At 39.9% G+C, this 15,501-nt stretch overlaps 2 protein-coding genes across 4 annotated transcripts in view; both read right to left on the bottom strand.

Annotated features, from left to right (window-relative positions):
* Window positions 1–15,501, bottom strand: part of RPS17 (ribosomal protein S17) — a 161,821-nt gene that overhangs the window by 96,846 nt on the left and 49,474 nt on the right. The gene's annotated exons all lie outside the window — the stretch shown is intronic.
* AP3B2 (adaptor related protein complex 3 subunit beta 2) overlaps window positions 8,779–15,501 on the bottom strand; it is a 75,790-nt gene continuing 69,067 nt past the window's right edge. For all 3 annotated transcript variants that reach the window (XM_075273679.1, XM_075273680.1, XM_075273681.1), the window contains exons 24-27: window positions 12,977–13,061; window positions 12,792–12,889; window positions 12,173–12,311; window positions 8,779–9,752 (exon numbers count right to left, since the gene is read on the bottom strand). In XM_075273679.1, the coding sequence (XP_075129780.1) occupies window positions 9,602–9,752; window positions 12,173–12,311; window positions 12,792–12,889; window positions 12,977–13,061 (473 nt within the window). In that variant the 3' untranslated portion in view covers window positions 8,779–9,601. The remainder of the gene's footprint in view (window positions 9,753–12,172; window positions 12,312–12,791; window positions 12,890–12,976; window positions 13,062–15,501) is intronic.

Here is a 15,501-nt window from a genome sequence, read left to right as displayed (position 1 = left end):
TATTTCAGGATTGAAATGAGGTTTATTGTACTAACAGAAAATGTGCAATATGCATTAAACCAAAATTTGACCGGTGCAAAAGTATGGACACCTCAACAGAAAAGTGACAATATTTAGTAGATCCTCCTTTTGCAAAGATAACAGCCTCTAGTCGCTTCCTGTAGCTTTTAATCAGTTCCTGGATCCTGGATAAAGGTATTTTGGACAAACAATTCAAGTTCAGTTAAGTTAGATGGTCGCCGAGCATGGACAGCCCGCTTCAAATCATCCCACAGATGTTCAATGATATTCAGGTCTGGGGACTGGGATGGCCATTCCAGAACATTGTAATTGTTCCTCTGCATGAATGCCTGAGGATTTGGAGCGGTGTTTTGGATCATTGTCTTGCTGAAATATCCATCCCCGGCGTAACTTCAACTTCGTCACTGATTCTTGAACATTATTCTCAAGAATCTGCTGATACTGAGTGGAATCCATGCGACTCTCAACTTTAACAAGATTCCCGATGCCGGCATTGGCCACACAGCCCCAAAGCATGATGGAACCTCCACCAAATTTTACAGTGGGTAGCATGTGTTTTTCTTGGAATGCTGTTTCTTTTTGGACGCCATGCATAACGCCTTTTTTTTATAACCAAACAACTCAATTTTTGTTTCCAAAATGAAGCTGCCTTGTCCAAATGTGCTTTTTCATACCTCAGGCAACTCTATTTGTGGCGTACGTGCAGAAACGGCTTCTTTCTCATCACTCTCCCATACAGCTTCTATTTGTGCAAAGTGCGCTGTATAGTTGACCGATGCACAGTGACACCATCTGCAGCAAGATGATGCTGCAGCTCTTTGGAGGTGGTCTGTGGATTGTCCTTGACTGTTCTCACCATTCTTCTTCTCTGTCTTTCTGATATTTTTCTTGGCCTGCCACTTCTGGGCTTAACAAGAACTGTCCCTGTGGTCTTCCATTTCCTTACTATGTTCCTCACAGTGGAAACTGACAGGTTAAATCTCTGAGACAACTTTTTGTATCCTTCCCCTGAACAACTATGTTGAACAATCTTTGTTTTCAGATCATTTGAGAGTTGTTTTGAGTAGCCCATGATGCCACTCTTCAGAGGAGATTCAAATAGGAGATCAACTTGCAATTGGCCACCTTAAATACCTTTTCTTATGATTGGATACATCTGGCTATGAAGTTCAAAGCTCACTGAGGTTACAAAACCAATTTTGTGCTTCAGTAAGTCAGTAAAAAGTAGTTAGGGGAATTCAAATCAATAAAATGATAAGGGTGCCCATACTTTTGCACCGGTCAAATTTTGGTTTAATGCATATTGCACATTTTCTGTTAGTACAATAAACCTCATTTCAATCCTGAAATATTACTGTGTCCATCAGTTATTAGATATATCAAACTGAAATGGCTGTTGCAAACACCAAAATATTTAGAACTAAAAATGATTAAGATTAATAGGGGTGCCCAAACTTTTTCATAGGACTGTATATACAAATTTGGTATCCCTGCAATCGAACCGACCCATAGAATACAGGTGACATGTCAATCTGGCTGCAAAGTGAACACTATAATAAAAAAGGCTTGTAAGGCTGAGGCCCCACAGCGGTTGTTGCGTTTTTTTGAGCCAAAGCCAAAACTGACTGCAAAATGAATGGGAAATATCTAGGAAATACTTATGCCTCTCCTTTGTGCTCAATCCTGGCTTTGGCAAAAAAAAGCTGTGATTTCACAATGTGGGAGTTTAGCCTAAAAAAAAGTCTCACAAATGCACTTTTTCTCCAATTCCACCCCATTCTGTTTTTTTTCCACTCTCCCAGTACATCGTACAGAATATTAAATTGTACCATTATGAAGAACAATTTATCCTGCAAACCTTAAGCCCTCATATGGCAATGTGAACAGAAAAATAAAAAAAAAAGTAATATGGTTTGGAAGACGGGGATTCAAAATCGTAAAATGCCTGTGACAGGAAGGGGTTAAAAATGGTTTTCTCACTAACAATTTTACCCCTATGAACATGATTGTCACTGGGTCACTTGTACTTGCATCTGAATAGAGCAGAAAGCTTGCATGCACTATGCTTCTCCATTCATCTCCTTTTTTAGTCTGAGGTCTCAAATTATGGAAACAGCTTTTTTTGTTGCAGAGCCAAAGCAAGGAGTGGATTGAGCAGAAGTATAATAACTTCCTATATATTTCCCATTCCTTTGGTAGGAATTTTTGGCTTTGGCCACATAACTACATCAGTCAACCACACTCACACCAGTCATACTGCCTCGCATCCCACCAACCCCAGGTCAATAAATACAGCCATTTATGACACTGTGTTAGACATCTCTAGCCAACGTGCCCAGATCCTCTCCACTCATCTCTGTGGGACTGCCAGAGATGATAAAGTTGTAATGGATAGAGTATGTGTAATATTTAGAAAAAATGATTAAGATTAATAGGGGTGCCCAAACTTTTTCATAGGACTGTATATATATTTTTTTGTTTTAAACACTTAAAAATAAAAACTTTGCAAACAATTTTTTTTAGAGTCACCATATTCTAACACCTATAGTTTTTTAAATATTTTTGTATATAAGGACATAGAGGGCATTTTTTTTTGCAGGACCTGATGTAGTTTTTACTTATACTATTTTGGATAATAACTATAACTTTAATCTCTTATTATTCAAATTTTTATCAGAGGCGAAACAGCAGAAAAGAAACAAAACTGGTGGTTCAGCAGACTGGGTATTTTTCAGACACAGGGATACCTAATGTGTGTGCTTCACAGTATTTTTAAAATTTTTATATGTGTTCTAGGGAAATGGGGTTGATTTGAATTTCTAATTATTATTATTATTATTATTTTATTTTTTATAATGCATTTAATAGACTTCCCCTAGGGATATGATCACTAATGTAATGCATTACAAAATACCGGCACTTCTATTACAGGCTGCATAAAGAGTTCTCTTGCTCCAAACTACAATGCTTCACATTGCTCCAATATCCTGCCCTCCTCTCTTTTTGAGTGACAGGGCCAGGGAGCAATGTTGAAATGTTGCCTGGCCCCTAGTGTTCACACCAGCATATTAACCCCTTAGCGACCTTTGACGTACTATTAAGTCATGGACGCGAGGTACTTCGCGCACCATGAAGTAATTGTACGTCATGGTGATTCCGCCCGCTCACTAGCTGAGCGGGCGGAATCGGAACTGGGTGATGGCTGTTACTGACAGCTATCACCCTTTTCCATAACCTCCGGTCGGTACTTTTACCGATCGGAGGTTTTAACCCTTTGATTGCGATGGTCAAACATGACCACCGCAAACAAAGGGTGCCGCGATCTCTCCCCCCCCCCGCCGTCACCCCCCGCGGCGAGATCGGGGGGTGCCGGTATCTGTAATACGTAGTCTGGGGTCTGGTTAGTGACCCCAGACAGCCCTGAGCACTCACTTACCTGGTGATGCTCCCGGCGTCTTCTGGAAGTGAGTCTGTGCCGTCCGCACAGCTCACTTCCTGTTTCTCGAGTGAGACACGTGCAGGCTGTCACTGCAGCCTGTGTCTCAGTCTACAGTAGAGAATCAGTGATGCAATCATCACTGATCCATGTGTCCCATAGGGACACAAGAACAAGTAAAAAAAAAGTGTAAAAAAAAAATAAAGTATTTGAAAACAATTAATAAAGTTATAAAGTCCCAAAAATCCCTTTTTTCTATAAAAAATGAATTATGTAAAAAAAACACAAAAAATTAATAAAAACAATACATATTTGGTATTGTCGCGTCCGTAACAACCTGTACAACAAAACTGAAACAATATTTAATGTACACAGTGAACGGTGGTAAAAAATAACGGAAAAAACCCACCGGAAGTAATGATTTTTCGCCATCTCACCTTACAAAATGTGCTATAAAAAGTGATCAAAAAGTCATATGCACCCCAAAATAGTACCAATAAAATGCACAGGTTGTCCCGCAAAAAATAAGCCCTCAACCAACACTGTCAAGCGAAACATAAAAATGTTACGCCTCTCAGAAGATGGCGATGCAAAAATCACTGATTTATGTCCCCAAATGTGTTTTTGTTCTGCAGACTTAGTATCGCATAAAAAAATAACATAAATGAGGTATCGCCGTAACCGTACCAACCCGCAGAATAAAGGTCACATGTTACTTATACTGTACGCTGCATGGCGAAAAATGTAAAAGGTAAAACTCAATACCAGAATTGATTTTTTCTCTTTTAAATCCAGCAAAAAAAGAGTTAATAAAATGTAATCAGTAAGTTTTAGGCACCCCAAGATGGTGTCATTACAAAATACATCGTATCCCGCAAACAACAAGCCCTTATATGGCCACGTCAGCAGAAAAATAAATAAAATATAGCATCTACCAATGTGAAGACAAAATCACGCAAAATCGCCAAATCATTAGAACACAACTGGGTGCGGCAGGCAGGGAATGTATAAGCTGTGCAAGCGAATATCAGGGGACACCCCAGATTTACAGCTTATGAGGGAAAATATACCAAAAGTGACCCCCAAAGTGACCCCAGTGTGACTTCCCCAATCATAGGAGCTACTGGGGGTACAGTAGGGAATTTAGTGTCTGCAATGTCCTCCGCACCGCTTATACATTCCCTCTTCGCCATCCGCTGTGCAGTCACGTCCGGGATACTAATACTCACTACACTCCCTGAGAAATTCTTTTAGGGGTGCAGTTTTCAAACTGCGGTCACTCCTTTGGGGAATCCACTTTTCTGGTACCTTACAGGCTCTACAAACATGACATTGCGTCTAGATACCAAACATCTGAATCTGTACTCCAAAAGCCGCATCGCGCTCCTTCCCTTCTGCCCCCTGCTGTGTGCCCAAACTGCAGTTTATGCCACATGTATGACACATGTATGACACTGGTGTAACCGGGGTAATGTCATATGTGAGTATAAACTGATATTAGGGCACATGTATGACACTGGTGTACCCCGGATAACGTACGTAATGTCATATGTGGGTATAAACTGATATTAGGGCCCAGCCAGACACAGAAGGGAAGAAGGTTATTTGGTTTTTGGAGCACAGACTTAGACGGTTTGGTTTTTGGATGCCATGGCACTTTTGCAGAGACTCTAAAATTTCACCTACAAAATGGGGTCACTTCTTGGGGAATTCCAGTTTACTGGCACCTCCAGGGCTCTGCAAAAACAACATGGCACCCAGAAAGTCCCTCTAAATCTGTACCCCAAAAGCTATAAAGCGCAGTGCTCCTTCCCTTCTGAGCCCTGCTGTGCGCCCAAGCAGCAGTTTATACCCACATATATAATTTTTTGCCCCTCAGGAAGGCCCACTTAATAGTTTTAGGAGTGCAGGTCTCTGACAATACAAAATGGGTGCAATGCATTGGATACCAAAATGGCATATTTCTTTAAAAATTTCAAATTTTGGGAAGCATTTTTAGTCTCAAAATCATAATACCACTTGATACATTCCTTGATGGGTGTAGTTTCTAAAATGGGGTCACTTTTGAGGGGTTTCTATTGTATTGGTACTTTAGGGGCTCAGCAAATGCGACATGGCACCTCAAAACTATTCCAGCAATATATGCCCTCCAAAATTCAAATAGCGCTCTTTCCATTCTGAGCCTCAACAATTACCCATACAGCAGATTATGATCCCATATGGGGTATTGCCGTGTTCAGGGGAAATTGTGGGGGGCTCTTAATTCTCTAACTACTTGCAAAAATTAAAAATATGGCGCTAAATGGACGATTTATTGGAAAAAAAGTAATTTTTCATTTTCACATCTCAATGGTAAAAAAATCTGTGAAACACCTGTAGGGTCCAAGTGCTCACTAAACCCCTTGATAAATTCCTTGAGGGGTCTAGTTTTCAAAATGGGGTCGTTTTTTTTTGGGGGGGGGGGTTCCACTGTTCTAGCACTTCAGGGGCTCTCCAAATGCAACATGGTGCCTGAAACAGATTTCAGCTAAATTTGCCCTCCAAAATCCCAATAGCGATCCTTCAGCTCTGGACTTTACAGTGTGCCCATACATCACTTTACATCCACATGTGGGGCATTTCTGTAGTTGGGGCAAAGTGCTTGACAATTTGTGGGGTGCATTTTCTTTTTTAACCCCTTGTGGAAATGCATAATTTGGGGTTAAAGCTACATTTTATAGCAAAAAATGTCACTTTTCCTTTTGTTGGGCCAATTCTGTTACACTCCTGTAGGGTCAAAGGGCTCACTAAACCCCTTGGTAAATTCCTTGAGGGGTATAGTTTCCAAAATGGGGTGACATTTTGGGGGTTTCCACTGTTTTGACACATTGGGGGCTCTGCAAAAGGGACATGGTGCCTGAAAAGTATTCTAGTAAAATCTGGCCTACAAAATCCAATTAGCGCTCTATCCGTTCTAAGAGCGACCGTGTGCCCGTACATTAGGGTACCAGCACATATGGGGTATTGTCGTGTTCAGGAGAAATTGTGTAACAAAATGTGGGGTGCAGTTTCTCCTTTAAACCTTAGTAAATGTGTAAATTTTAGGGCTAAATGAATATATTAGTGACAGAAATTGAAAAATGTAAATTTGACTTCCATTTTGTTTTAATTGTTGTGAAATGCTGAAAGGGTTAAGAAACTTTCTAACTGCTGTTTTAGATTCTTTCAGGAGTGCAGTTTTTAGAATGGGATGACTTTTGGGGGGTTTTATTAGAGAGGCCTTTCAAGTTCCCTTCAGAACTGAACTGGTCCCTTGAAAAATGTGTTTTGGAAATTTTCTTGAAAATTTGGAAAATTACTGCTTGACTTGTAAGCCTTATAATATCTGAGAAAAATGAAAGGGTGCTTAAAATTTGATTGCTACATAAATCAGAGACATGGTTAATTATATTTATGAAAAAATTCGGGTAGTATGACTTTCTATTTGAAAGGCTTGCAATTTCAAAGTTTGAAAACTGCATTTTTTTCAAAATTTTCACCAAATTTCCTATTTTTTCATAATTAAAGACAAAACATATTGACGAAAATTTACTACTGACATGAAGTACAATGTGTTACGAAAAAACAATCTCAGAATCACTTGTGTAAGTTAAAGCGTCTCAAAGTTATCGCCATTTAAAGTGACACATGTCAGATTTGAAAAAAGAGGCCTGGTCCTTAAGTCACTTTTGGGCTGTGTCTCTAAGGGGTTAAAGCAGTATGGGGCACAGCAGTTTGGAGCAACAGAGCCACCCTCTGTGCTGTAGATTACTCATTAGCATATTGTGAAATAAATGATGAATCTCAGCAATGGAAGTATGAATTTTCATGGGGAAAATACATCGATGCAACTGTGTTGCTGGTTTAATACGCTTCATCCTAGTGACAGACTCCCTTTAAAATGCTATTTCCCTTAAATAAAGTGATGGTTCATCACTAAGATATGCAATCGCTTCATAATCTGTGTGACTCTGACCTCTGGAACCCCTGCTGATTCATAGGCACCATGCTATACTATCGCGGTGGTCCCTTTCAATTTTTTCCAAGAATAGAGGCCCCCCTTAGGCATCTGGCTATGCAGGGAAGCCCCACTCACTAAACCAGCACTGCAACCCTTTTATTCAGTGGGGGACCAAGTGTTCAGACCCCCACCAGTCATAAATTGAGAGTGCTATACTGTGATTGTTAGCTTTCTCAGTATCAGCATGTGTACACAGAAGATTGTCAAATACTTTGTGTGGATGAGGTAAGCAGGACTCTCTCTCTTAATTCTAGGAGCCCTGTCAGGATTTACTTTACTTTTCACTCAGAATTCCTGATCCAGAGCATATAAATCGATATATCACACATCTCAGCTTCTTTCCTGTGATCATATCCTGCTCTTAAATACAGCAGCATAAATCACCTCACTAATTCACTTTAAAGGATACCTCCAATTATACAACAACTCCAGCTATTAGGCTAGTATATATTGGGGATAAGGGGAGAAGGCGGCTGCTGGAAAAGAAACACTAAGGGTAAGTTCACACAGAAATTTTTGGTCAGGATTTTGAGGCCGTATCTGCCTCAAAATCCTGACCAAAAAGCCGGCTCCCATTCAAATCAATGGGAGCCACTCAGGAGTTTTTTCCGGGAGCCGTTTCTTTGGGGATGCTCATTCTTCAGGCTTTTTTTGCCTGGTGATTCGGCCTGAAGACATACCCTCCTCTGAACTAGGCCCATTCATTGGACCTAATCTGGAGCAGAGTGTGCGGTTGGATGCCGGTGCAGTGCACTGGCTTTCAGTCGCGGCTACCCGGTGATTGATCCGGAACCTGAGTCGGATGCCGCCTCAGGTTCCAAACTAAAAAAAACTCTGTATGAACTTAGCCTAATAGCTATATCTCCTACACTCTGAGAGCCCTTCTGACACTGTCATGTTTAAAGAGTTTACTACCAAATAGAATGAGACAATAAATCAATTAACAGCCTCCTTTTCTCACTCCCTTCTCCATAGACTACTATGTGTGAAGTTAATGTAGAGAGGACTAATGAGAACAAACAGCCTAAAAAAAGGTAAGGGGAAGCAAAGCAGCCAAGTAAGTGTAGAAGGAAACAGATTTCCTTAATAAGATGTATAACAACATTTCTTATATTCACATGTACTATTCATGATGAAAGGTTCTATTTATAATTGGAGGTATCTGCCACAAATAAAGCATGAGGATTAACCATGTGATACAGCTACTCTTATGCAATATATGATTTTTATTATATGAAACTGGAAGTAGACAAATACTCTGGAAATGAAAACAGCACATATGTTTCTTTGTGTTCAACTTTATTCAGAGATTCATCAGATGTTAATAAATAAAATTATATTCTTACACTGAAAACAGTACACAGGGCCAGGAAACAGTACAATGCCACAGCAGTCACTCCAGGGGTAAACAGTATACTACTATCATATTGTCATATCCCCTCAGTGTATATCAAACAAGGGATCAGAATGCAGTTGTCTACAGTATAGATAGCACAGCACAGATAGAACACAAGTAGATCTCCTTGATAGAATCCAAATGTATCAACTAATAAATTATAATCTTTACACTAATTTTAGTTGTGCTGAAAAGAGCACAGCCCCACACCACAGTCTTCTCAACAGATGGATATATTGTTAGTAAGTTACTTCTACTTGGGCATCTCTATTGTCAAACACTGAGGGATTGTAAACACAATATTAGTAAGTGGCTCTATCCTATCAGTTCTTCAGATATAAATAATAAAAGATGCAGATCTGTAATTGGAATAATATTTTATAAAGATTACCGTATTGGATTCTGCATTTACTGTTCTGCTTTTTTGATAAGTGACATTTCTGAGGCAAAATAATATTAAGGCCATGCGCGAGCAGCATCTCTTTTCAGTGTACAGTTTTACTTCCTACTATTTATGGATATGAATGAACATGTACATTTTCCCATGGTGACATGTATGGAGAAATAATAGCCTACAAACTAACCAAGTTATCAGAAATGTAAGATGTTCGACAGGTCACACAGAAGCTGTTCCTTACAATTGTTTCAGTGGAAGTATTCACCCAATACCACAAGCACTCTCTCTTTTGCTATATCGAGTACTAACTGATCACTGTGCCAGGGCCTGGACAATGTCCTTTGCCAACATTGTCGCTATCACCATCTTTTCGCTATTGATGGTCAGCAGTGCAGTAGTCGCATCGTTCAAAGTCAAGGTAACCAGGACAAGGGTTCCACTGGACACTGTTCTAGCTGCAAATCTGTAATGACAAAATGTATTAATAGAGTTAGACTGCTTTTTAGTATATAATTGGTACCATAACATAGTACTGATCATGATTTACAAAGCAGAACAAGAAAATAAGTGCATAGTAGTGGGATATGAGGAAATCAACATAAAGCACCTAGATACCATAGCTTAACGTGGTTTGTGTAGCCCTAGTGACAATTTGTGTAGCCCTAGTGACAATTTATCTTTTACGTTTTTTCTTTCCATAAATCAATAGTACAAGGAAGGATAAGAGACTTTATAATACAGTACATCCTACTGCAGAAATGTATCTCTTATCCTCACAGTTCACTGATGAAATCTGTACAATAAAGCTAAACATGCACATAAGATAATGATTGGCTACAATGTGCAGGTCAGTTATCTGTGAGATTATTCATTGAACCAATCCCACCTGAAATTTGAGGCACCATATAGGGCAACAAAACCCACAGCTCTGCAAAGTAGCAAATGATTGAATAAGCCTATGATGCCAAACACATGTAGCTTCAGCCAACTGTGCCCGAACATTTCCAACATGGAAAATGACAGAAGTCCAGGAATATCCCATTAAATGGTTAATAAAAATGTAATGTCAGATCATGTCTTTTTTACTGGGTTGCATAGAGTAGCGGGTTATATTATTTTGACAAACATTAGCTTGAACGAAGCCTATGTATTAATATGATTTTACTTTAAAAACTTTTACTAAATCTCACCCGATCATGCTTCATGATGGGCTGCAGATCATATACTATGTCTACGCATTTAGAATACAAATGGCGGCATTTGTAGCAGGCATAATATTTTAACCCTATTCTTAGGTTAAAGAGAACACACACTTGATTTTTAGAGGTTTAAAGGAAGAATAAAACGTCTAAAGACTGGATTTACTACTCTTTAACACACCATGCAGCCACTACCTTATACATGTGGGATCTGCCTCTGGGATATCGGTTTCACTGTATTAGGAAAACAACTGGTTAACACACAGAAGTGCAAAAAATAAAGAGTTTAAATATAATCCAAACTTTGTGGAACAAATCATAGATTTATTATTAAAGAAGCCTTCCTTTTTCCTGACTATATACTGCAGCAAAAGCTACTGTAAAAGAATATTGTAGGGGCTCTTGTGTATATGCACTTTACTTGTGTACACCTGGCTCCTTCTCAATTGGTGGGTCACATGCACAGCCCTGTTGAGTCTCCTACATGGAAACATGCCTTTCTGATTTGCAAACCAAACATGCACATTAAAGTCTTCAGGTCCTTGAAAATCACAGACCGTATATGCATGCTATCCGTGTGCTGTCCATTTTTCATGAACACCAAAAAAATGGTTAAAGTCTCTGAAAAATGGACCAGGAATGAAACACATCCATAAAATCACTAGGGCCAAGTGCTGTCTGTGGAGAACACGCACTGTGTGTATGGCTGTGAATAACAAATGTGAATAAGCTCTTACTGTCAGGCAAGAACAAAAGCGGTGCTTAAATTGAAAATAAACCATTTAAGTAAACAAAGCACCGTTTGGTCTACCTACTTTTTAGCTTTGGGTTGTAGGGAATTATAGAAGTTTTTTCAAATAGTAATTTTAATGTTTTTCTGTCCCAAGAATTATTCAACAAAGTTGCTGCTCTTATGCTTTACGGGTAATGTTTACCCACTTAAACTTTCAATAATGTTATGGAGGTATACAGAAGGGTATATAAAGTTATATTAAACTGATCTGGTAATGATAAGATATGTTGATGCTTAGCCATTACAGGAGGTGCCACATTATTCAGCTTCCATAGTAGAACAATTCTCCATATAGAAATTGTCAGTACCCATAAAGTAAGAAAATATGGTCCTCTTGTAAACCCAATGTGTTTTAACTATTGGTCATTTTTGGTACCTAGGCTCAGGTTACATAGTAGGGGACACATGGGGGGAGGCATGGACCTAGGGTGGGAAGAGAGCAATGTGCTCCTTTGTAAATCTGAGGTTGAAGCATTTACTAGGGCCTGCTCAAGTTTTTTCATCAGCACCCACAACTATAATAACATGGTACATCTATATCCAAAAGTGCCTTATCAGTGGACATTCCCACCAGTTGTGATACATAGTTCCTCTGTTACCTCATTTCCTGAAACAAAGCAGTGAGGTCTCAGGATACATGTGGGCCACTAAGGAAGGGACCAGGGACCAGCACAAGAGGACCTTCTAGCCCGCTCAATGACAGCTATATTAATTGATGTTTTAGCTGGTGTTCCTACTTTAACATATGCAGGAGTTTGACGAGGGAAATAAACCAGGTCCGAGAAAATATGTTCCCTGCATGTAGAATGTACTATTATATACTATAAAAGGTTGTTTTCTTATGGCGTACAGATAACTGATATTTCTTCAGGAATTTTTCATGCCGCTTACCTGTATTCTTTATCTGCCCCACAAGGTACCCGGTTCATGTTAGCAGCAGATATGACTCGCTGTACAATGACATGGTCATTTTGATACTTCTCAGACACTGACAATCTTTCCGTGATCTCATTCATACCAGTAAGTTTACCTGAATTACAAAAAAATATATGTAGTAATATATGCCATACCAATACATGTGTAAAAATAAATAAATACATTATATATATAATTTTTTAATACTTGCTCTTTTCCTCTTTTTTTACAATTGATATTACATCTATTTATAGCTTGTGCAACAATTAATTACATGGCCACTATACAAGAAGAAGTATATTTGGAGAAACAGAAAAAAAATTTAGGTTCTATTTACAACTACCTAGCTTTCAAAGACTGACTCTCCCCATGTGTTATAAATGCAGTTAACTTCACTTTTCTACACAGTAAAAAAGGATATGGGGATATATACAATACTCTTGGCCTAGTTCAGACTCTTATCCTTAGGACACAGTTAAGTATGCATTAGGAGAATTTCTTGCCTTATACACATCTCAGATGTGAGATCTCCTGGCCAAGCACAGTTTGCACACATAATATTGTTTACAGTATCTCCACACATTTCTTCACTTACCCTGCTCTCTTTTGAAGTCATTTTCACTCATGAACACAGGAAGCATTAGTTCACCCACTGGTGGCTGGATGGACACATAGAACTGTCGTGTGTGTGTGCTGAAAGATGAATATGTTACATTATCATATATTTATTTACATTGCTATTCACAAGGCTTTTGGGATATACACATCATAGAAGCTCACCAGAGCTGGAAGTTGGCAGCTTGCGTGGAGTCACAGAAATCAATGCCCATTATCACAGTAGCGGTTTCACCAGGTGGCAGCGATTCTGTGGAATAAAATGAATGGGGTAATGTCAGGGTACTTTTCAGAGTATATGTTTATATGAATTCATTACAGAAGTTGTGTCATAAACACAATTCCTATCCATATGCTGTATTAAGGCATATAAACAATATGAAGGAGAATCCCCTGCTCATAAGCCATTCCTATGAACTAGAGCAGAGAACTGATCCCTTTCTAGTGGACTTGAGTCTATCTTGTACAGATGTCCAAGTATCTGAATGATCACCATGTAATGCTGCATTTATCCTGCAAATGCTCCTGCAGAAATTACTGCCACTGTCCACTTTAGCTAAATGAGGTTTTCTGACATCCATCTCCAGAAAAAAACAACTCCATTCTATTGTATGGAGTCACTTTAAAATTGCAGAGCAGACCACCCTCAAGGAAGCTCGCCTCCAGGCTTACCAGCTGTTCTATTATTAAAATACTTCTCTTCTGGACATACTTTTAATACTTGTAGAAAAGAAACCCCTCTTTATTCCCTTACTAGTGACCACAAAATGCTTCCAGTTTATCTAGAGCAGAACATCCACCTAATTTCTATGGTCTCCACCTATGGTGATTAATATTGGGGGTGATAGGGATCAGGCTGTTAGCCTCCAGATCCTTTTGTTCACAGGGACAGAAGCTATTTCTAGATGTAGCTTTATTCACTCTCTTATTCAGTACACATTCACTGCTGGGCCAAACATGCATATGTTATGGAAGCTGGGTGAGATAGCTCTTGGCTCATTTGTATGGCTAGCTTAAGGGTAATCTTTATATTTTTGTAAATCGATCTCAGGTAAGTTTATTGGAATGACTCTTACAAACATCCTTACCTAGTGGGCTAGCCACTGCCTCCTAAGCCCCAAATGTTCTTATAAATTGTAGTTCCTTGGCAGTGCTCCTAGGCGTTGCTTTGCACGACTTACCAGTCTATGCACAGTTCTATTTTAGAACCTTAGTGATGGCTTCTTACAGAAAACCTTTCACAGCGCATACTTCATTATTTTGAAGCAGAGCCCACTGCAAAAATGCAATAGACTCATCAATTCTGTGGATTGGACAGGCTATGCATAAAAAGCAACTTTCCTCTTCGAGCACACTTTCAATCATGGGTAGAAAAAAGCATGATATGTATTTTGTCAAAGCCTTATAGGAATATTTATGAAGCTGTTGGTCAGCATTCCTGACAAAACACTAAAGCTTATCCTTGATACTTTCACTATGCAAATACATTCAGTGTCGGACTGTGGTACCAACCAGTAAAATTCATTCTGCGGGCTCACTATATAGTTACGTGCAAGTATTGCCTAACTCTTGTTAAACCCTTAAAATGTCACCATTAGTTAATTTTCCAGTCCTAGCTTGTTGCCTAGCCCTTGCCTCCAAATATTTCTGTGCTGGGGTCCTGTCAGTAGCCTGCTTTCTGGCTCTTGCCATGAACTAGGACCCTTTTAGCTCTGTGAGCTCTCTGTCCATATAGCAGTAGGCCTCAGACAGCAGCAAGACTCTGCAGAGTGATTGAGAAGATGGGACCCAAGTAGTAGGACACCGGTTGGCCTAACTCTGCACCTAGAGGTCATCTCACCTTCCGAATGTGTCTACAGCAGGGGTGCCCAATACGTCGATCGCGATCTACTGGTCGATCTCAATGGACTTATGGGTCGATCACGGGAAGCAGCCAGGGATCCCCGGTGTCTGCTTGTTCACAGTGCAGGCTGAGAGTCTACTCTCAGTCTGCGCTGTGAACAAGCACTCCGGACACTTGCAGGCCGCTCTTAAGGATGGAGGGAGCCGGGGTGCTGCTTGTTCACAGCGCAGGCTGAGAGTCATCTACGGACACTGGCTGGCGGGGCTGCCGCAGCCCCAGCCTGCCAGTGTCCAGAGATAACTCTCAGCCTGCGCTGTGAACAAGCAGACAGCGGGGATCCCTGGGCGGCCACAGAACACCGCTGTCTCCTGCTCTCACGCTCCGCCTGGCCCCGCCCACATGCCCAGCCCCGCCCACAAGAATTGAGTAGTAGATCTTTCCACCTGGTCAGGTTATAAAGTAGCTCACATGCTGACAAAGTGTGAGCACCCCTGGTCTACAGTATATAAAGATAAATTGGGCAATTCTATAAATAGTCTACACAGTATAGTATACTGACACATATTATGATTGAGATACTGTGAGTAGGAGTATTTTTGCAGCAATTAGCCTAAGGGGTTTTCAACATTTAAAAAAACAAAACAAAACATAAACAGGGAATGTTATATAATGTAAAAAAGCTACTTTAGGCTGGGCTCCCATGTAGCGAAAATGCTGTGATTTGGCATAACTGCAAAGTAGATAGGATTCTGGCTAATCCCATCCACACACTGCCAAAAAAAATACTGCAATTTGAAAAACTGTTGCGTTTTTGTAAATTGCAGCATGTCATTTATACCTATGGAAA

This window comes from Leptodactylus fuscus, chromosome 5, assembly GCF_031893055.1.
Source record: "Leptodactylus fuscus isolate aLepFus1 chromosome 5, aLepFus1.hap2, whole genome shotgun sequence".
In the NCBI taxonomy this organism is placed as follows: domain Eukaryota; kingdom Metazoa; phylum Chordata; class Amphibia; order Anura; family Leptodactylidae; genus Leptodactylus; species Leptodactylus fuscus.
This window is presented reverse-complemented; position numbering and strand designations above follow the sequence as displayed.